This window comes from Brienomyrus brachyistius, chromosome 9 (assembly GCF_023856365.1).
Source record: "Brienomyrus brachyistius isolate T26 chromosome 9, BBRACH_0.4, whole genome shotgun sequence".
NCBI classification, from domain to species: Eukaryota; Metazoa; Chordata; class Actinopteri; order Osteoglossiformes; family Mormyridae; genus Brienomyrus; species Brienomyrus brachyistius.
In genome coordinates, this window is record NC_064541.1 from 7,781,062 (window position 1) to 7,803,032 (window position 21,971).

At 42.4% G+C, this 21,971-nt stretch overlaps 1 protein-coding gene across 2 annotated transcripts; it reads right to left on the reverse strand.

The window, feature by feature from the left end:
- Nucleotides 1-5,094, reverse strand: LOC125749517 (nuclear receptor coactivator 7). 2 transcript variants are annotated; one of them, XM_049026849.1, is made up of 7 exons: nucleotides 5,032-5,094; nucleotides 4,352-4,499; nucleotides 2,382-2,525; nucleotides 1,758-1,910; nucleotides 1,338-1,433; nucleotides 1,139-1,212; nucleotides 1-826 (listed from the first exon to the last, which is right to left on the reverse strand). In XM_049026849.1, exons 1-7 carry the CDS (start codon nucleotides 5,055-5,057, stop codon nucleotides 679-681), a joined length of 789 nt encoding a protein of 262 aa, XP_048882806.1. In that variant the 5' UTR covers nucleotides 5,058-5,094; the 3' UTR covers nucleotides 1-678. The 2 variants fall into 2 exon arrangements, with proteins under 2 accessions (XP_048882806.1, XP_048882807.1); XM_049026850.1 differs by lacking the exons at nucleotides 4,352-4,499; nucleotides 5,032-5,094 and adding an exon at nucleotides 3,270-3,805.
- Nucleotides 5,095-21,971: the final 16,877 nt, after the last annotated feature.

The following is a 21,971-nucleotide window of genomic DNA, read 5'->3' on the forward strand; positions in this document are numbered from 1 at the left end:
TTGAATAGAAACCCTCATCAGGATTTAATAGGTAAATTTAATGTATCGTAGAGACAAACATGTAGTTTACTATCATTTTAAAAACAAAGTTGCAAAACCAGTGCCAGCACCGTCATAGCAGCATAAAAAACAAAGACCAATCACACATCAAACACCCACAAACTCTTCTCAAATTCGGAATAATTTAAAATATCTTTAAAAACTGACCAAACATGAAAAGAATACGAAATTATAAAAAAAATGCTTTTTCATAATAATTATATTTTGAATGCTTGTGAAACGTCTTTATGTTTAAAAGTGAATGCTTCTAAAAAACTGATGTCCTTGTAAATGATATGAAACAGGGACCCCCACCTGGCCGCTGTGTCTGTTAACCACTCCTCTCAGAGACACTTTTCAAATACACAAGATACACCTGTGGCTGGAATACAGTAATTTTCTGAAGCCCAGATGCTCCAGGAATGCAAAGTCATTACAGTATATGATGCTCTGAGGTATGGCATCCCGGATGCTCTCGTTCTCCATGCCCAAACAGAATATGATCTGTCGAGGTACAGATTCTGACGCATGCAAGGATGTGGTTCAGCGGCTAGTAGTTCTAGCGTAGTTTGTCCACATCCGCATTCCGTCCTCTGGTTCATTCCCAGAAACTCTTAAGGTAGGTGAGACTCTGTACAGTCAAATCTCTCTTGAACTGAAGGTCCACACTTCCAGGTCCTGGATTGTGAAGTCTTTTTTGGAGGAGAGAGGCTGGTTGTTGAAGGTTTGGCAAGGGAAGCTGGAACCGCGGCATAGATCAGCATCCAGCCACAAGCCAAAGCACCCCCTAGAGGACAACAGAGGAAAATACTGCATCAATCAAGACACTAACACAAATGCTAACATAACATAATATATCCTAATGTCCGGTTGTGTATGTATGTGTACAGTAACTATTCATACAAAACCAGTACATTAATTTCTTTATCAATTCTGAGTTGTTTCTTAGCTAACAACTGAACACATCTTTATAGCTTAGAACCTCTTGTACAGGGATGCAAAAAAGTTCTCTGTAAGATGTCGACTTTGCTCTTACGGTGTGCCTGGTCCCCACCTGTTAGCATACCTATGACGGGTGTTTAGGTGAACTAACACTCACCCTCCTGCTCCTATTTGCAGAGAGTCCCAGTGCCCCCTCACAAAGTAAGAGTTCTCCCCACTCCAGCGGAACACCTGCAAGAGAGTTTTGCCGTCAGTTGAGTCTTTTGCATGCAGGTGTGTTGGGAGGGGGGGGAAGTAATCTTCCCTTCCTACTGAGATGTAACGTACATGTAGAGGGAGAAGAGGGGCAGAGCTACCTTCAAATCAGGGCTGAAGCTGAACAGGAACGTTTCTCCTGTGCCGTAGCAGCAGTTGCTGACTCTGAAGGGGTGAGAGGAGAATGCGCCGAACACCTTAGAGAAGCAAAGAAAGAGAGAAGCAAAAAAAGTGTCAAACTCTGCTGCCAAACCCAACACACCATTCTGAGAAAGAATAATCCAAAGCCAGTCATGTGCATGCTGGGCTGGTACAGCATTTATACTTTTGGCAGTAATTCCCAATCCGGTCCTTGGGGACCCACAGCCAGTCCACAGTTTTGTTCCCTCCGAGCTCCCTGCCAGACAGTCCATGATTTTGCTCCCTACCAAAGCTGGGAGGTGAGATAACCTTGGACTGTCTGTGGGTCCATAAGGACCGGATTGGGGAAACACTGCTATTAGCATAGGTGTGGAAGGTACCTGATTGCCCATGTCCTTGATAACGAGCAGCACAGGACTGTCCAGTAAAGACAGATATCTGTAGAGTGTCCTCAAGCTTGTGCCATGTACAGCTGTGCTGTACGCCAGTCGCCATGGATACCCCTGAGTCCGTGCTGGCAGATGATTGGCTAGCTGTGAAGATGGAGAGATTGAGACCTGATGAGCCACCTCGTCTGATCAGAAGTTCTCTTAACATTCTGGAGGTTTAAGCAATTTCATAAATAAGGCAGAAAGATTCACATGTTAGGGGACACCAGGGTCAAAAGGTCAGAACATTCCCTTTCTAGCTTTTTGCTGTGAATATGCAGGGTTACCAACTTCGATCAGCTGGCTGCAGTGAGATTTTGAATTTGAGACAAGGTCTGCACACTCATTTGCATGTATGTGACACTTTTGTTACCTTGTTACCTCTGTAGGGTTTGCAAACAACCACAGCGCTTTCGTTGAGCAAATGTTAGGTTTATAATGAAATAATATAGATTTGCCCTAAGATTTCTTGCGTGAGCGTGAGAGTCTGAAAGTGTCACACCAGATGCATGAGAGTTGGCAGCCCTGAGATGAATTTGGATGTTGGTAGCCAACCAACAGGTGCTTCAAACTCACCTTCTGACACTGTACTTCATCCAGCAGGTCACTGCGGTCAATCAGCTCTGGAAGAAGAAAATCGTCCAAGTCATCCCCGGGGGATTCCTCCTCTTCAGAGCTGCATACACTCTGCCTCTGTTTTGTCTCATGGACTGTGATGATCTGAGGAGAAACAACCATGACCAATCAGTTAAACGGGAGCTCATGCCAAATGTATGGTCAAATCTCTCCCATCACTGCCTCTCTGCCTTCAGATTCACAGTGAAGAAAGAAAGAATTTCAAATTCAGTGTATATTATCAGACATCGATATGGTTTCACTAGAAGACTTTAAAAACCTGTCCTGCGCCTTTAGTTGGTATGAAAATTCAAAGCTAACACTTGCATCCCAATATAAAGTTTAATGGATATACAAAATTTATCTATAACCAAAACGTATGAGTATGGAGAGTCAGTTATATTTTAAGTTTAAGACTTAATTACTCCAACTCCTTTTGCAACACAGAAAATATGTATAATACTATTACAACTAGTACTACTACTACTTTTATTACTACTAATAATAAATATTTGTATTTTGAGGGAATGAATTAAATACAATTCCAAAGCACCCAGGGCAGATTTTAAAATGAGCAGAATCCTTTCATTTTCTGAATTCAGGAACCATGAACATTGATTTCTCCCTTTATTACTTCATGACTCACAATGAAGCTGAACACTGGGGCAGCTGCCAAATACCTTTCACCCCTAGACAGTAATCTGACTTACTAGCTCCTTCTTGAACACAGCAGCATGATTTTTAGGTGGAAACCCATCCATCTTTCAAGCAACCGTTATTAAAATATTAAGTTCGCATTTTGTTCCCTCTTTCATATTCAACAAGACTGACAGCTGATTAACTACCCACCTGTACGTAGGGCTCCGAGCAATGTTTGGCAAAAAATAGAATTTTGGTGTTCCTTGGCAATGGTCTCATGTCTGCTGGTGGTTTTGTTCTTCATCTGAAACACTGCTCTGTGCAGTGTGAAACCAACGCTACGACATTTAAGTTCTCCCCAAATGAACCTCATTGGCCAATCCAACGACTACCCACACAAACCCTATTGGCTGTCTGAATATCTGTTTAAGTTTCATTTCCTCGAAAATAAAGCTTGCTTCAGCCGTGCTAGAACTTGAGAGGGAATGTTTTACAAGAACAGTAACATTAGTATAAACTGGCTATACAGGTTTTATTTTTATTTTTTGCAAATGTCAGTGTTTACTGTAAAATTACATGCAATGTGGGTAAATAATCCTGCTTCCACGCTGCATGTGCAGAGATTGCATATTCTCAGCAAAATTTTCCTCCCACAACTCAAAAGTATGCAGTTAAGCTAACTGGCTTCCTAAAATTCTGTGTGTGATTGTGTGTGCATGTGCCCTGCATTGTACTTGCATCCTATCCAAGAATGCATGGTGTACTGCGGCTCTGTGCCCTCCCTGTGATAGGTTCCAGTCCCCCCCCCCCCCACCCCCAAACAGTCCTGGGCAGGATAATTCAAATCAGTTCAACTGAATTTATTTTTAAATAGCACCTTTCACAGTAGAATTGCTCCAAGGTGCGTTACATGGATGTGTTGTGATACGTTGATGTCAGACATCATTAAGATATACAGCATCATTAAGACAAAGGAATACAAAACAGGGAAAAGGGAAGACAAAGAAATGAAAGAGAGATAGATGACAATGGAGGAGAGGAACCAAAAACTCCCAAGTAGGGAGAAAAAAAACCTCTGGGGGTCCAAGGTCAACTGGCATTATTGAATAAACTGGTTAGGAGGATGGACAGGTAAATAATCAATAATACCACTTCAAATGTGTATAAGAGAAGGAGGTCTGGCTTCTGAAAATCTGTTATAAAGGTAATTAGTTTGGGAAACACGAGGAAGCAAGCATTTGGAGCTGGTTCTCAGATACCGTACTGATAGTTGTGCATCTATTTGAACTTACCTCCCAGCTCTTGTTGATGGGCTCGTTGAAGAGGCTGTCCATCAGGTTTAATGGATCCTCCTCCACTGAGATGAGCTTTCTTCGTCGGGCCTCTTTTCCATTCATGTTCAGTGACCACGGGACGAAGAAAGTGTACAGGTGGTCCACTCTAAATGGGGAGTCAGAGGAACGATAAGCACAGACACAGATTTCCCTCACTGGGAGAATCTCACGTTGACTGCAGTGATCGAATCTTTCCGAGTAGGCTTATGCATCACAATAGCGGCAGATTTTGTGGACTCAGATGCATTACAGTGGAAATAAATAAAAAAAAAATCCTGTAAAGTAAGTCTGTCAATATAAAGTGCATGTGAATTGCCCTGTAATTCTGAAGCGAGCCCATTTCCTCAAAAACAGCATCCCTGGACAATTCAATTCTGAAAAACCACACACTCCTCTCGGAATTTACCTGTACATCTCCTTGAGTGATGGTTTCTAGCCAGCTATCGCCAACTCATACCCCAGAATACAATGCCAAATGTTTTTTGCAAATGATGACTGTCAGTTTTGAATCATGTCTTAAAGTCTGCTGGAAGCAATCTATGAAATATATATGCGCAGAATTTCCATTGTGTCCCATTGCAAGAGTAAAAGTTTTATATCTCCACAGTTTTTCATAGCAGTCCCAGGTGAGCACTTACTCTCGAATGCTGTATGCGACGCCCATAGCTTCACAGCCTGCTGCTGAATGGTCAGTACTGGAGGATCATGCAATTCTTAAATTCCAGCCCAGGGGGCAGCTTATAAATCCCCAACGCAGAGGCAAGTCCCTAGGCCAACCCTCCTGAGAGCCCCCCCTCCCCCAAAATCCAGCCAATGTTAGCCTTTCACAGCAAGGTTACAGAAACCTCTGGTGGTACATTAACCCAATCTGCTGGCTGCAGTGGTAGCAGAGGTGGGGGGAGGGGGCATGTTCTGGAAGCAGACCAAATGGGACAGTGTCAGAGCAGGACAGCCAACAAGCAGATAAAGTTCTGATTAAAGCCCACGTCTCTCTCGTATGACTGGCTTTCTGGTGAGGCTCCTCCATGCATGAGCAGGTCATCTTTAGGGTCTTAAGGTTACACAATATGGGAAGAAAAGTCAATTGCAGCTCCAATGAAAGATAAGTAAGCTGCAGAATCAATAATTTTACTAGTTACAGTTAGTTTTGAGTGTCTTGCCAGCAACTTGACAAATTCAACTCACATTAGGTGAAGTTTCTCTTAATCACTTCTTAGAATTCATCTCAAGGAGGTGCTGTAAGTATTAAACGTGGACAAATTACATATGACAAAGCAAAGGCCGCTTTCATTTGAACATTCTGCCCTCTGTAACAGTTCCAAATGCCCAGGCTTTACAAGTTCAGGTTTAATGAGCAAACAATTATGTTTTTTTTTTTAATCTGTCAACTTGTTTGTGCTCTCTCAACTCGGTTGCCTAAGTCTCGGTTGAGTTCGTTTGCGCAAAAACATGTGCACCAACACGTAGACGATACACTTTATAGACAGTGCTCTGTCTGGTTTCATCGGTCCTGCTTGATAGAAACATCTCAGGTATAAAATGCTCTGAATCCAAAGGTGTTACCCATACTACAGTACTTCCACTGAAATGCTACTGCAATGTTCCTCTGAAAGTATACCTCACACAGAACTCAAGGGAAACCCAGTTGCGATTAGTCCTGCAGTTAACTGTGCAAAGGTGTCAACTCAAAATATCTTATAATATCTCAAATAATACTCAAAACTGCTAACTGTATAACTGATTAATGTGTCAGATTTTTCCACTCCCCTGCCTTAACCACTGGCTCCACAGTGTTACACAATGAGCACTTCTTCAGTCTGACCACTGGATCCACAGTGTTACACACTGACCACTTCTTCAGTCTGACCACTGGATCCACAGTGTTACACACTGACCACTTCTTCAGTCTGAACACTGGCTCCACAGTGTTACACACTGACCACTTCTTCAGTCTGACCAGTGGATCCACAGTGTTACACACTGACCACTTCTTCAGTCTGAACACTGGTTCCACAGTGTTACACACTGACCAGTTCTTCAGTCTGACCACTGGCTCCACAAGGTTACATGCTGACCACTTCTTCAGTCTGACTACTGGATCCACAGTGTTACAGTGTAGTGATATCTACTTAAGGACCAGATTAATATATCTAGTTTGCTTTCCTTCAGCATAAAAATAACCTATGGATGATATATTACCTAGATCACACTAGTACTCTGGTTACTGATTATGTCAGAAGTCCTGGATTGCCAACTGCAGCTAGTTTGCAATTAGCAAGTCTAACTGGCTATCTGTGGGTCAATTGGTAGTTCAAGCAACCAGGGTGTATTGGATATTGTGCTATATATTATTTGTCTGTAGTGTGATTATGAAGGCCTTGCACTAATTCAGCCCACCATGGTGACCTGTTTGTAAGAAATGCATTTTAGAGTCTTTCTATCTGCTGAAGGGATACTTTTCCAGGAGCTAAAAGAAGATAAGGCAGCCAATGTCGAGTAAGGAGTTCATTCCGAGTTCACCTATTATTCGCAGAAAAACAGGGTGTGTACTGATATGCCGCAAACAAAGATTTGCAATAGGCTCAATATCCTCCACCAGTCTGTCAATTTAAGTTGTTCAAGATGTTTCCCCTGACTTTCTGGTGCTCGGTACATTTCGTGCACATTATGTAAATATGTGTATATGTTGTACTGCTATTAAGCACCTCAGTGCGGTTAACAGCGTCCCCCTGATGTACAGTCTGCCCTCTCTCTTTGTGGGTTCCATGTCCGCAAATTGAACCAACTGTGGATCAAAGATGTTTGAAAAAATAAATCCTAGTTTCAAAAAGCAAAGCTTTAATTCGCCGCGCTGAGCACTACATTAAATCCATGCGAGTGAAGTGAGAATAAAGAGAGAGTGTAAATAAATTTATATTATAATTATATAATCTATATGTGCTACAATGGTTACATCTGAATATTTTTTGTCATTGTCTCCTAAAAATACAATATGACAAATATATACGTAGTATTTACTTTCTATTATTCTAGATGTAAGGTATCCAGGAGGATCTGTGTAGTTTATGCACAAATACTACGCCATTTTATAAATGGGGGGGGGGGGGGGGATCCTGTAACTGATCCCCCATAGATACCAAAGGACAATTATACAAAGGGCTATGACAAAAGATGCATTTCAAATTTAACAGTTTAGCAATAATATTTTTTTCTTTCAGGTATAAAAAGATTAATGTCAGAAAAAGACATTAAAACATCATAGAAACATTTTGACTGCATAAGACCCCACCCCATACCAATCAATACGTAGTGGAAGCACCTTTGGCAGCAATCCCAGCTGGAAGTGTTTTTGGGTAAATATCTACTAGCTTTGCACATGGGTGGTGCAATTTTGTTCAATCTTCTTGGCAAAATTACTCAACCTCTGTCAGAGATGGTTGATGGACAAAAATGTTTGTCTTGCCACAGACTTTCTATCTGATCCAAGTCAGGACTTTGACTAGGCCGCTCAATTACCTTCACTTTCTTCTTATTAAGCTACACCAGTGTAGCTTTAGCCTAGCATTTTGGGTCATTGTGCTGCCAAAATGTTAGCGGAAGCAGCTATACCTCGTTTAATTTCATATGTATACATCTGCCCTTAATCATCTTAATCATCAATGTGACCAAAGTTGAATGGATACTCAGTGTCTTTTTGAATTTTAATCTCCCTCTTCTGTACTCTTGATTGTATCGACTCTGTATATCAGGGCTCTTCAAATCACGGTCCTCAAGGTCTGAGCACTGCTGATTTTCCAGCCTTCCTTTACCTGGGAACCAGGTGTGAAGCCTCTGGTCAGAATCAGTAATTATTAAACTAACTGGCTGCGAGAACTGAAAACAAGGCCTGGATGTGGAATCAAAGGCCAGATCTGAAAAGCCCTACTGGGTATATTCTGTAGCTGCTCAGCACGAGATTTCATAACTTTAACGCTAAGTTGGATGACACAATAGCATAAAAAGCTGAGTTGTAGTCAATAAACAGCACCTTGACGTAGGTGTACTTCTTATCTAGACGTCTCAGATCAGCATGCAAGTTAAAAGAGACAGCGTCATCCACAGATCTGTTATGCGGGAATGCAAACTAGACTGAGTCTGGGGTTGGGGAATGCTGCGGGTAAGGGGTAACACGACCAGTTTTTCCAGACACTATATGACTATGGAGGCTAAAAGGACGGGATGCTTGTTGTTAAGGCAAGACACACTTGCTCTCTTTTATAGAGGCACAGCTGAGGTCTTCTTGAGGCACAACAGCAAGGTGCACGAAGTCAAGGACAGGTTGAAGATGTCGGTACGCATCTAAGACAGCTACGTGGCACATGCATTCAGGACACGTGAGCAGATGCTGTCAGGACCAACAGCTTTGCCAGCCTCAACCTGTTTAAAGACTTCTGAGCGGTTCCGTGAGCTGGAGACACCGTCACGTCCCTCACGTCCAAGCTGCGACACTCAAACCAGGCATTGTAGCCGAATAGCTGGTGAGGTTCTGTAATCCGTTATCCCATGCAGTCCTTAGCATGTAGATTCAGTCCCCAACTTATGTACATACTGGATCCTCCAAAGCAAGTATCTGGCATTATTCTACTCCAAGAGCACATTTGGATGACATAATTAAATAAATACTTTATGTTAATCGTTCACTATAAAATATAGTTTCAAATTAAACCTAATAACCACTGAGCAGCACTGCTCGCCATTCAAGAGGAACAAAAGGTACTCTGGCTGCTCTCTGTTTGCCTGGCTGGGAACAGATATCCAAACAATAGGCAAGGGCCCTATCACCGGCCTACTGAGCTTTAAAGACAGGATCGTGGGTTTGGGTTTATTCTTTGCTTCTTTGGATATTAGCAGGTCTAGAATACGACAATACAATAATCAGACATCAGTCTCAAAAATCAGTGATTGCGCTACTGTGTCTAATTTCCATAAGTCCAGCATCTACCATTTAGGGTTGAGCTTCACACTGACAGAAATGCAAGTATGCAGCAGTAATAATGGACATCAATGGCATTCCGGAACTATTCCATATGATATTTGTACAAAGAAGACATAGGTCAAGTTTAGGAAAGGATATTTGCGACTTTGTAAAAAAAACTGTGAAGATTCAAATACTAAGAATGAAACTGATCTCTTGAATGAACCTCTTTTTGTGGAGGCAAAATCGCTGTCATGATTCAGTATCTTGGCAGCTGTGCTCAGTGATGGAAAGTATTCAGTTTCATACTTAAAAGTACAATCACACCATAATGTTACTCAAGTAAAAGTGATCAGTGAAATACTACTCAAATAAAATTAAAAAGGACCAGGTTCTAAAACTAATTTAGAACGTACAAGTACAAAGTGCTATAACATACAAATCTTACAAAAAGCAACCTATCCCTTTAAAGTCACTCAATACAGGTTTCAATACAGCAGTGTGAGCCACAGAGCGTTGCAATAAGGAAAACTGAGTCGCAAGTGGATAAGCAGTAAGCAACGGTACCAGACTAGTAGCCTGGTGCTGGTATCTGACCAGGACTAACCAGCAGAGAAGTAGGGTTAAGCTACACACAAAGCAAGATAACAAAGATTTATAAGTTCATCCTTCTAGCCTGACATCTTTGGGCACCTTTTTAGCCCCTGATAAGACCATGAAGTTTCTTTGTTGTATGGATGCTTAATGATTTCTTGGCCTTTTTAAATTCATTTAAGAGGTCTTGGGCATGTCCCTGCCCATCTGGATCCCCTTTAGACTAGTCTGTTTGTTGTAGCTTCTGCAGGATTTCTACACAGATCTGACTGGAGCAAATATGGGTACCATGTTTTCTACTCTTACTCAAGCACTAGAGTACAGCTTGACTAACTCTCCATAATTCTAGATATAGCCACTGATTTCTTATGCATGAAATATTGAGAAGGTTGGAGATTGGGCAAGAGTGGGTAGGATTACTTTGTCCTGTCAATCGCTGCATGCTTTAAGAAATAGTGGGGGCTTAGAAATTAAATGTTGGTGGTTCGGTGATGTGTTTGCCTGTTTTCCCCATGTCGTCGTGGGGTTTCCTCCGGGTACTCCGGTTTTCCCCCACAGTCCAAAAACATGCTGAGGCTAATTGGAGTTACTAAATTGCCCATAGGTGTGCATGTGTGAGTGTGCGGTGTGTGAGTGTGCCCTGTGATGGGCTGGCCCTCCATCCTGGGTTGTTCCCTGCCTCATGCCCATTGCTTCCGGGATAGGCTCCGGACCCCCCGCGACCCGGTAGGATGAGCGGTTTGGAAAATGGATGGATGGATGGTTCGTTGATGTAAGACCCTCTAACAACACTACCTTCATAGGCTGAAGTGTCTTCCCCTCAAACCCTATTCTCACACTGATCAGCATCAGCAGATGATTGTCATGCACCATGTAGTCTGTGAAACATGAGGAGCTTACATGCAGTAAGTGGATCTATGATAATCCCCTGATGTCTGATGACATCCTCTGGATCCTGTGACAGGTCACTGTAACTTTGGCAAATTTCACCATGTTTCCCCACTTGGGACAATTAAGTATTTCTATACCAGAATTACCTTTCGGGAGTGTAAGGATGACAGTCACATATGTTGGCATACTCATCTGTCAGCAAAAGGAAGGGAGGAAGCAGAAATTTTTATAAAGATAAATCTGACATAAAGAACGTGTGATGTGTCTAGTAGGCAGGCAAACCAGGCAAGCAACTCGAGCCGACGAACTGGACAAGCAAACTGAGCATGCTCTCTCTCTCAGCTAGGAACTACCAGAGAATGCCTGACTCGAAGAACCTGCTGCTTCCAGACTGACCTCCACTCCTTTTTGCTACATTTTCCCCTGGGTTCGCTTAATAGAACTTGCTCTCAAATGTTATTTTTTCCTGTACCATTGTCTCCTGAGCCTCTTTCCCAGCTACAGGTGAAACTAAACATCCATTCTATGACTTTATTCATACCAGCTGCCACTAAAAGACAAATAGGTTTCGAAAGCAATGATAATACATAGCGTTTAGACAAATTGCGTCTGACTTGACAGTGAGGTTGATTGATTGAGTTTATCTGGATATTGACGTGCCCTCCGCAGATGTGAGGGGTTTGCATCACTAAAGGCAAGTACGTGCTGTCAGAATGTTGTTCCGTATGCCACATGTATAGTCCTGTCACTCAACCTACCAGCCGCCTGACAGACTCTGGTTTGGAAGATAACAAGTTAGTAGAAGCATTTTTTTCTCAGTAGAACAAATAGAAAATAGAGAATACCTGAGGTAACCTGTTTTAGTGATGTCAATTTTCCTTATGGGAAGGTTAAAGGTTCTCAAAAAATGGGCGATTTTCTCTATGGACCCCAATGGGGTGGTTCATATCCTATCCAAGTGACCATCCAAGTCTGGTGTGACTGATTATGAGGAGGAACTCTCATACTTTCATACTGCTGAAACCAGAACCTTTTTCCAGAACCAGGGACTTTTGTTGTGCTCTCACCGTAGGAATTCGGCCCGATTGTAGTTCCTCAGAGGAAGTTCCAGAACCTTTTTTAGTACCTACTCTGGACTAGGTACTTTTCGTTTAAACAAGAGTCACTGGGGAGGCACTTACAAGGATAGCTTGCTGATTCATTTACCATTAGCACCAGCGCTAACTTGGAAGTTAGGTGAAAGTGCAGAAAAAGATATGTAGTGTAGCAAAAATTGAACAGATAGAATTATATTTGTACTTCAATTACATTTATTGCATCAACTAATACATTTTTTTGCTTGTGTATCCATATATCTGCATTGGAAACTTTGATAACTAACCAACTAATATTGGCGGTAAAATTAGCCAATACTTATGAGTTGGTTAACATTACATTGTTTCTTATTCTGTGGAAAATGAAAGATTTATCTGCTGGTCAGTGTTAATCAGAATCATGAACATGTTGCAGGTTGATTCCCCTCGATAACAAATACCTAACAAAACAGCTTATTTATCCTCTGTAGTTATGGTGTGACAGCGTAGTTTCATATGAATTTATGCGTGAAGTTTACCCTAAGAACTTTTTGCGTCCCCCATGCTTATTTAGCATAAAGGTTCCAGTTCCGGTTGTATGGCGTGAGAGAGACACACTAAAGTGTCCAGGATCTACAAAAGTCCCAGGTTGAGCTCAGAAACCGGGACCAGGTTCCTTAATTTCAGTGTGGACACTCCTAATGCATTCCACTCTGCTGGGGGGGGGGGGGGGGGGGTTTCTGTAATCTTCACGAAGGTCCCATTGTCATCTAGGGGAAACACTAAAGAGAGGAGTCAGAACTTTCATCAGAACTAGTGGGGCTGGAAAACGTACCAAATGGCATTGCAAAGAACAGAACAGAACACCACTGGGACGTTTCCAGTGTTGAAACAACCTAAATACAGTGTCATCAATATTTAGAGTAGCCATTAAATATTCAGATTATAATGAATAACTAAATCCATCGTTGACTTTGTACATGAAGGCAATTTAATGGTTTTTTTTAAACGGTGATTTACCAGCAAGCCATTGACCCAGTTAGCAAAAGAGGCTGGCAAAAGAGAGGAAGTTTCCAACCATAGAAATATATATTTCAGGTGGTGGAAAGCACTCCTTCACCAGTTAGTTATTCTTTCCCAAATGAAGACCCACTGGTAGGCAGAAAAAAATCAGTTTAGCTTGGGCTTGCTAACATCCCCTTTATATGAGTTTTATTAACCTTTTAAACTTTAAACCATGTTTAACTGTTCTGCACACCTGTTATTGTGGAAAACCATTTCCTTTTTTTGTGTCGACAATGGCCTACTTACTGTAAGAAAGGCAAATGGAACAGTGTCAGCTAAAAGACACAGGGGAAGAATATGAAGAATCTGCACTTTACAAATAGTAAAGTAAGCGAGTGTCACATTACTCATTCCCAAAAATATTAACAAATTAAACACACACTTGCACAGAAATGCTGCTGTTTTCATATATTATAATGAGCAAAACCTTAACTGTGAAAGAAAAAAAATCAAGTTTACCACAAAAGGTACTTATGTGTGTGTTTCATTACACATTCACTGTCTCGGTGGCTTGCAGCTCTGTGTGACTCCATCTAGCCAGCGTGTCCTAGATAAGTACCAAGGAGGCACTAAAGGCTAATCTCACGCAGTGTTCAGTGAAACCGATCACGTATCCTTGAAACTGATTAAACTGGAGAACACATCAAATTTTTTTTATTCCTAATTTACTTCATTTAAATTGTGCTGACTGGGGTGCAGATCACTGGGGATTTTGTCGAGTTAATTTTCCAAATTAACAAGCAAACAATAAATGCATAAATACACACACAAAAACAGACAAATAAATAAAATGACATTTTAATTTTTTAGGACCGCTTAAATCTGTATGTTCAGGTCTGAAATAAAAGGAATTTATGAATTATTAGACTTGGGAAATGGATCCGCTGGCACAACCCCTCACTCCTCCAGTCTGGGAAATTTTGGTACGACACTGATGGATCTGCAAACATCAAAAGGCTGGAAACTCTTCATTTAAACGATCAGAATTAAGTGATGGTACATTCTGAGCCACACATATACTGTATGAACTGCATGTGAAAACGTCTACAAGTCTTCAGAGAAATGTCTCATTCAGCTGACTACATATTTTCGATAAAATATTATATCACATTAAAAGATTTATGTTTTTAAAGTAAATGTTAATTCTACGTAATGCAAACTTGCGACTATAAAGGATAATACTGGCAGTACCTCCACTCCAAGTGTGTCCAAGAATGCGAAATAACACTATAGTGCCGCCGGCGAAGCCCGCAGAGAATCGCAAAGTGTAACGTAAAAGCCTAGAAAATACTAAAGTGGCATGAGATCAAGATATTTTTTATTTAGCATTAGCTGGTATTTGGGGCCAGATTTGGTCCCTGGCGATCGGCTTGCTGAGGCCCCCTGCCTTCAACTGCCACCCCATCTATACTGAACGCAACCCCCACACCCTGTCCATCAGGTGGTGGGCCTACTGGATGGGTTCAGGCATTTATCTAGAACGCATCCTGGATGTCTCCCTCAGGGTATATTCAGCCGGGAGGAGAACCGGAGCCAGAACCGGGACACACTGAAGAGATGTCTCTTGACTGGCCTGGGAATAACTGGAGGAGGTGGAGGAGGTTGCTGGTGAGAGGGGGGTCTGGGCGTTCCTGCTTAGACTGCTCTGACCCAACCCGAGATAAGTGGTAGACAATGGATGGATGGATGGATGGATGGGTGGATGGATGGGTGGATGGATGATATTTGGAGTTCAAAAATTTCTTTACCACTTGTTTATGGCTTGTTATGAAAAAATACTGAATCAGGTAAACAGCTGTACGATACAGATGTATAACAGCAGCCAAGGCTCAGCATTCAACAAACTTTTTAAATCACAACTTCCGAATTTCGTACTGCGGACGATCTCTTAGCTGGAGGTGTATTGTAACCTTTTCTGTTATGTTTCTGTGCATGCAACCTCAAACTGCCCCCACCTCTGCTTTGTGGTGCAGCAGTGGAAGACAACGTCACAGAGCATTACATAGTTTAAAAATAGTTTCCCCCCAGAAACTACTTTTAAGAGGTTAAAACATTCTCACATTGCCACTGTAGCCAGTCATCCAAGAAATAAAACATGGCTTGTGCACTGTGATATTGTCTCCATCCATAATAATTAAAACGTTCACTTTACTAACATTTTTCCAGTGCTGACATATAAATTAAGTCATAAAAATAGCTATATCTAATATTACAATATATTTGTAGGTTTTACAAAAGAGATGATATGAAACATGCATGACAAACTGGGGGGATCCTACCACTGAAACTAGTGTGCAAGTAAACAGCCAAATCACCACAGCTAATGACACAGCTGTTTATTTGCTGATTGAGGTGCATCAGTGCACCGCTGGTAAAAAGTGCTGTACATAATGCTGCAGATCGTGCCAAGATAACAGAATGGGTTGTCCCGGTTGTTTCCAGAAGCGTCTTTGCAATAGTGTCTTCTCAAAGGTTCTAGCCCAAGGACGTGAGATTATCAGCTTCAGGTCACTGCGCGACCTATAGCCACAAACCACATACTTACAATGAATCCCTCACAGCTATAAAGAAATTTTTAAGATCGGTCTCTTCCAGGAACTAACAATGTCCTACCACTGACCTGCTCTCTTTCTTCACTGATCATGGTTTCCCTTGGTGCCACATAATAATCTGCTGTATTTTCTACTTAGACTTAGTTCCACCTAGACTGTCTTGATGTTATTTGGATAGCTTTTCTGTACTGGATTCTATGGTGTTTTGCATAGCTTTGTTCCCCATTAAATATTCCGTATTCAATGGCCGCAGACCTAGCAGAACTTGGAAGCTGCTTCCTAAACATACAAGTATATTGCAGGAAACATATTCACCAGTAAAAGTAATACTCTTACAAAACACGCTACTTTGAGTTACGGCTCCACCTCACCCATAGTAATAAAGAAACGTACTCTGAGACTGCTAACTGGAATCATCCAGTGATTTTAAACTAGTACCTGCAAAAAAAAAAGCTAACACACCCCTGCAGGGGGCTGAGATAACAGAATTGCCTTTGTTTGCCATTTTGATTGTTTCGCCTAAGATAAAAGACATTGATTTGAGGAAAAAAACACATTAGTTAAAGCTTTGGCTGCTATACTGGAATGAGAACTGCCCCCCGCTCTTAAAAGGTGGGGTTATCAATAATATTGACATCAGTATAATTCAGTTTACTGTGAATAAACAGCATTAAATTAATGCTGCTGCCTATACAAAACTGTCCGAGATTAAATGTCAGGAAGGTTCTTTATTGGTGTGGAAAATCCAAAGCTTATCCGAATCAACTTGCAGCTCCATCAAGTGTAGATTCCAGTACTACAGTTAAACAACAGTGGGATAAGGACTGTATGCAACACACTAAACAAAGTATTCTTGAGAAGGGTTACACTCATTCCTTTTCGACATCTGCTTTTGCATTTAAGATGGTGAGTCTGCTATTTTTTTTTAATTCTAAGTCAATATTCTGGTCTGGTGACATCTCCACAACAGTTTATACCCAGTTATACCCCATTGATGGATGATTCACAAATGACTGAATCATTGATTATATAGTTGTTATGAAATTTTTATGCTTGTCCATTCTTATTGAATGTTAATGATTCAGTGTTTAAGTGCTGTTTATGAAGAGCTTTTTATCTAAAGTGTTACCTCATTTTGATAGTTTAGCTATTTTTCCCCTCTATACAACTTAAGGATAATTAACTATAAATAATCAATAAACTGGAAAGGAAAACAAGCAAGCTGACATAATAGCAAACTACCTGAAGGCACAGAAATGCCACATCAGTGAACATGGGTAGATTGACTTTCTCCATTTCCTCGGTGAGTAATCACTTGCTCTGAGCCCACAAATGTGTTTTTCATTTGTGGGGAGTTTTTGAGTCGGGGTTTTTTTTTCGACGATTTATCCACTTTCCGTAAAGGTGCCTTTGATCCTGCTTGACGCTGGAAATTCTAACTCCACCTCCTCTAACCATTTATGGGCTTATGTGATGTTATGGCTTTAGAAAGACGTAAAGCAGCTTGTACGGAACTGGTGTTTGGACCACATCCTGAAAAGCTACAATAAAATCACTCTCATGTCTAAGAAAGAGACCAGGTTTTATGTCCCATAAGTAACATTATTAAGTTACATCTAAAAACTAGTTAGGCACATTTGCAAGAATGAATCCCTCATGTGACCTTATTCCAGATAGACTCTCACGTAAATCTGTTCTTATGTTGTTATTTGCATTTTTTGAATACCATCTTCATCAGTGTTTCTTCTTCATGCAGAATTTCTTCACACAGATACGGCCACCTACACGAACTAAACAGATACAGCCATCTACACTAACTATACAGATACGGCCACCTACACGCACTACACAGATACGGCCATCTACACGCACTACACAGATACGGCCATCTACACGCACTACACAGATACGGCCATCTACACGCACTACACAGATACAGCCATCTACACGCACTACATAGATACAGCCGTCTACATGCACTACACGGATACGGCCACCTACACTAACTACACGGATACGGCCACCTACACGCACTACACAGATACAGCCATCTACACGCACTGCACAGATACGGCCGTCTACACGCACTACACAGATACGGCCGTCTACACGCACTACACAGATACGGCCGTCTACACGCACTACACAGATACGGCCGTCTACACGCACTGCACAGATACGGCCGTCTACACGCACTACACAGATACGGCCGTCTACACGCACTACACAGATACAGCCGTCTACACTAACTACACAGATACGGCCATCTACACGCACTACACAGATACGGCCACCTACACGCACTACACAGATACGGCCATCTACACTAACTACACAAATACAGCCGTCTACACGCACTACACAGATACAGCCGTCTACACTAACTACACAGATACGGCCATCTACACGCACTACACAGATACGGCCACCTACACGCACTACACAGATACGGCCATCTACACTAACTACACAGATACGGCCATCTACACGCACTACACAGATACGGCCACCTACACGCACTACACAGATACGGCCATCTACACTAACTACACAGATACGGCCATTTACACGCACTACACAGATACGGCCATCTACGCTAACTACACAGATACGGCCACCTACACGCACTACACAGATACGGCCATCTACACTAACTACACAGATACGGCCATCTACACGCACTACACAGATACGGCCACCTACACGCACTACACAGATACGGCCATCTACACTAACTACACAGATACGGCCATTTACACGCACTACACAGATACGGCCATCTACACGCACTACACAGATACAGCCGTCTACACGCACTACACAGATACAGCCGTCTACACGCACTACACAGATACAGCCGTCTACACTAACTACACGGATACGGCCACCTACACGCACTACACAGATACAGCCGTCTACACTAACTACACGGATACGGCCACCTACACGCACTACACAGATACAGCCATCTACACGCACTACACAGATACGGCCATCCACACGCACTATACAGATACGGCCGTCTACACGCACTACACAGATACAGCCGTCTACACGCACTACACAGATACAGCCGTCTACACTAACTACACGGATACGGCCACCTACACGCACTACACAGATACAGCCGTCTACACTAACTACATGGATACGGCCACCTACATGCACTACACAGATACAGCCATCTACACGCACTACACAGATACGGCCATCTACACGCACTACACAGATACGGCCGTCTACACGCACTACACAGATACGGCCACCTACACGCACTACACAGATACGGCCGTCTACACGCACTACACAGATTCGACCACCTACACGCACTACACAGATATAGCCATCTACACGCACTACACAGATACAGGGATCTACACTAACTACACAGATACGGTCATCTACACGCACTTCACAGACTAGGTAATGCAGGAAGCTTATGACCTGATGATGTTAGCACATAGACTTCTAAACTTAGAATTTGTAGGATTACGATGAATGGTCTACCACTGTTTTGTCCAGCCCAATGAATACCAACAAAGCGACCCATTGCTAGCAGATTAAACAGTCAGAACTGTAACCGCCTGCACTGAATGTGATGACGTCATAAATGGTATGGGAGAAATGGAACTTCGAAACCCACAGTCTATATGTTACCTACTTACTTTTCATTGCTTTACATTGCATCAAACTAGGTTAAACAACCACAAGTGGAGAAAGGCTGCTTTATGTGGAACAGTTTGGAGACAACTCATTGATCATAAACTTTCACACATTATCACATGACTGAGAACTGGCAGTACTGTATGAAAGCATAAGGAGCATTTTGCCTTTGGTTAGACCAGACCTAGTCCTTCTGCACTTTTTAATGGCTGGATTTTGCTCCACTGGCCCTCCAGTACATTAGTTCCTGGATTCAAGTTATTTAGCTCAACGTCAAATACATTAAATTTCACGAACAATTTACACAGTCTGTTGCAGGGGCAGCCACCGTAGGGCCCGCTCCCAAGTAATGTTAAGGGTCCCCTTCCATCTGCAATTTTCATATATATGTTGTGAAGTATTCATGCAGATTGAGGCACTGATGTTAGGCCTATTGTAGCAACTTAACATGCTACGTTTTTATCTCTCATTTTTATGTACAGTATCACCAAGTGGGAATTAACACACACAAAAAATGGCACAATACTTAATACTATTTTGAAATGTAATAGTTTGTAATGTTTTGTAGTCAAACTGTTGCGGAGGCCTGTATTTAATAATAAAAAAGCATGTTTGTGGAATTTGCTAACTACTGCAGTGCATGATGGGTATATTTGGAGGATACTTAAATTTCACCATCTGAAACTGCTGTGCCTCAGGGCCCAGTGTACAGTTGTTTCACCACTGGTTTTTTGAATTTGTATCGCAAATTCAATTAAAAAAGATAATGAAAAACTGATAACTGTGTTTTCTGGGGAATGCATAAAAATGCAGTATCTCTCAATACCAGCTCTGAATGAAGTTAGTTGCGTCATTTTGTCTGGATTGTGGACTGTATATTAAGAAAAGTTAATGCTAATGACATAGGATGGATTATACAGTCTAGTTGCTTGGTTAAAATTTATCTAGTTTTGGCATGCCTTTTGCAGATGGGTTATTTCAGCACATTGTCCTAATTGTTTTCTCTAAAACTGAAGTAGAGTTTATTAGAAAATAAAGGTCACATTGTGGGTTTGCATGAGGCCACGTGGTCGTATCGTGCAATCGCCCGGCACGTGGGGCATGCAGATGTCAGAATCGGCCGAAGTTGGAAAGAAATTGGCATGTGAGGGGACCCACGCATGTTGTGAGGGTTCTGGTCGCCCAAGAAAAACCACACCAAGGGATGATCGTTGTATTGTGCGCCTGCCATCCGGAAACAGGTATTGGACTTTCTACAACACCCTGTGTCATCCTACACCGTGCTTTGACAACTGGCATCAGCCTTACTGCAGATTCACCATCCCATGTGTAGACTGCCGTCAACACCAGTGCAGAGACGTTTGGAGTGCTGCTGTAACCAGGAAGCATGGACTGATGACGAGTGGTGTTCAGCAATGAATCTCGGTTCTGCATTACTATGGATGACCGTCGTGTGTGTGTATAGCAGCGCCGAGGGGAGAGGACCAATACTGTCAATGTTGTGCTGGGACACACTGGCATTACTCCTGGCATCATGGTGTGGGGAGTCGTAGGGTATGACATCATGGTGTGGGGAGCCATATATTATGACATCATGGTATGGGGAGACATAGGGTATGACATCATGGTGTGCGGAGCCATAGAGTATGACATCATGGTGTGGGGAGCCATAGATTATGACATCATGGTGTCGGGAGCCATAGGGTATGACATTATGGTGTGGGGAGCCATAGGTTATGACATCAGGTTGTGGGAGCCATAAGGTATGACATCATGGTGTGGGGAGCCATAGATTATGACATCATGGTGTCGGGAGCCATAGGGTATGACATCATGGTGTGGGGAGCCATAGGTTATGACATCATGGTGTGGGAGCCATAGGGTATGGTCATCTCTGGTAGTGATTTGGGGGACCCTGATGGCACAGCGCTATGCCAGTGACATTGTGTGGGGATTGTCTTACCCCTCCTGAGAGTGGACCCTGGTACTGTCTTTCACCAAGACAATGCTCATTCACACATGGCATGTGTGTCTATGGACTGCTTGGTTTATGCTGAAGTCTTCCTGTAGTCAGCCAGGTCCTCCGACTTTTCCCCAATCGAGCATGTGTGGGATCAGCTCGGACATCAACTCAGACCCAGTGCCAATCTGCAGGATCTCAAAGACCAGTTACAAGAGCTGTGGGCCAACTTGCAGCAGGAAAGGGTACAATGGATGTACGACTCACTTCCATATCCAGGGCTGGGGGGCTGCCGCACCCTACTGACGTGGGACCAGAAGTGTGCCCATACAGCCAACTCTGTTATCCATTTGACCTCATGTGATAATCATTGCGATACAGTCACATGGCCTTTCACCACTTGCAGATTTATTTCATTTTCAAGCACTTAACATTTTTTTGTCACTGAGTATACATCATGGTGATCCTTACTGTGTATCCAATATGGGGAAATGCAGATCACAATGGAGACAACACGGCAAGCAACATGCTATCTCAGTGTTGGGAACTCCCTCTCACACTAAGTAATATAGAGACGCCATTTCACTACACCTTGGAATAGAGAAAATTTGCAAACTCCCACGCAGAGCTGAGGGTGGGAATGTTTAGGGAGGTAAGGGGTTCGGCACTGATTTGCTACAGCGATTTCACACCCACCTTTGCTCGGTTCACTTGAAGCCCCTGACTGTTAAGTGAAAGCACCATGAAACCTAAAATTTTTGGTTTGTCATGGAAGAGTCTCCCAAATCCAGAGTTGGCTTCGGTCCACTGGCTGGAGGGAGATTTT

What these genes read in the sequence shown, in the direction of transcription:
- LOC125749517 (XM_049026849.1), bottom strand. Translation starts at nt 5,057, where the DNA reads ATGGGCGTCGCATACAGCATTCGAGA. An exon ending in GCTTCAGCCCTGATTTGAAG is followed by an intron (nt 1,213 to 1,337) that starts GTAGCTCTGCCC and finishes ACTCTCTTGCAG; the next exon opens with GTGTTCCGCTGGAGTGGGGA. An exon ending in CTGCAAATAGGAGCAGGAGG is followed by an intron (nt 827 to 1,138) that starts GTGAGTGTTAGT and finishes GTTGTCCTCTAG; the next exon opens with GGGGTGCTTTGGCTTGTGGC.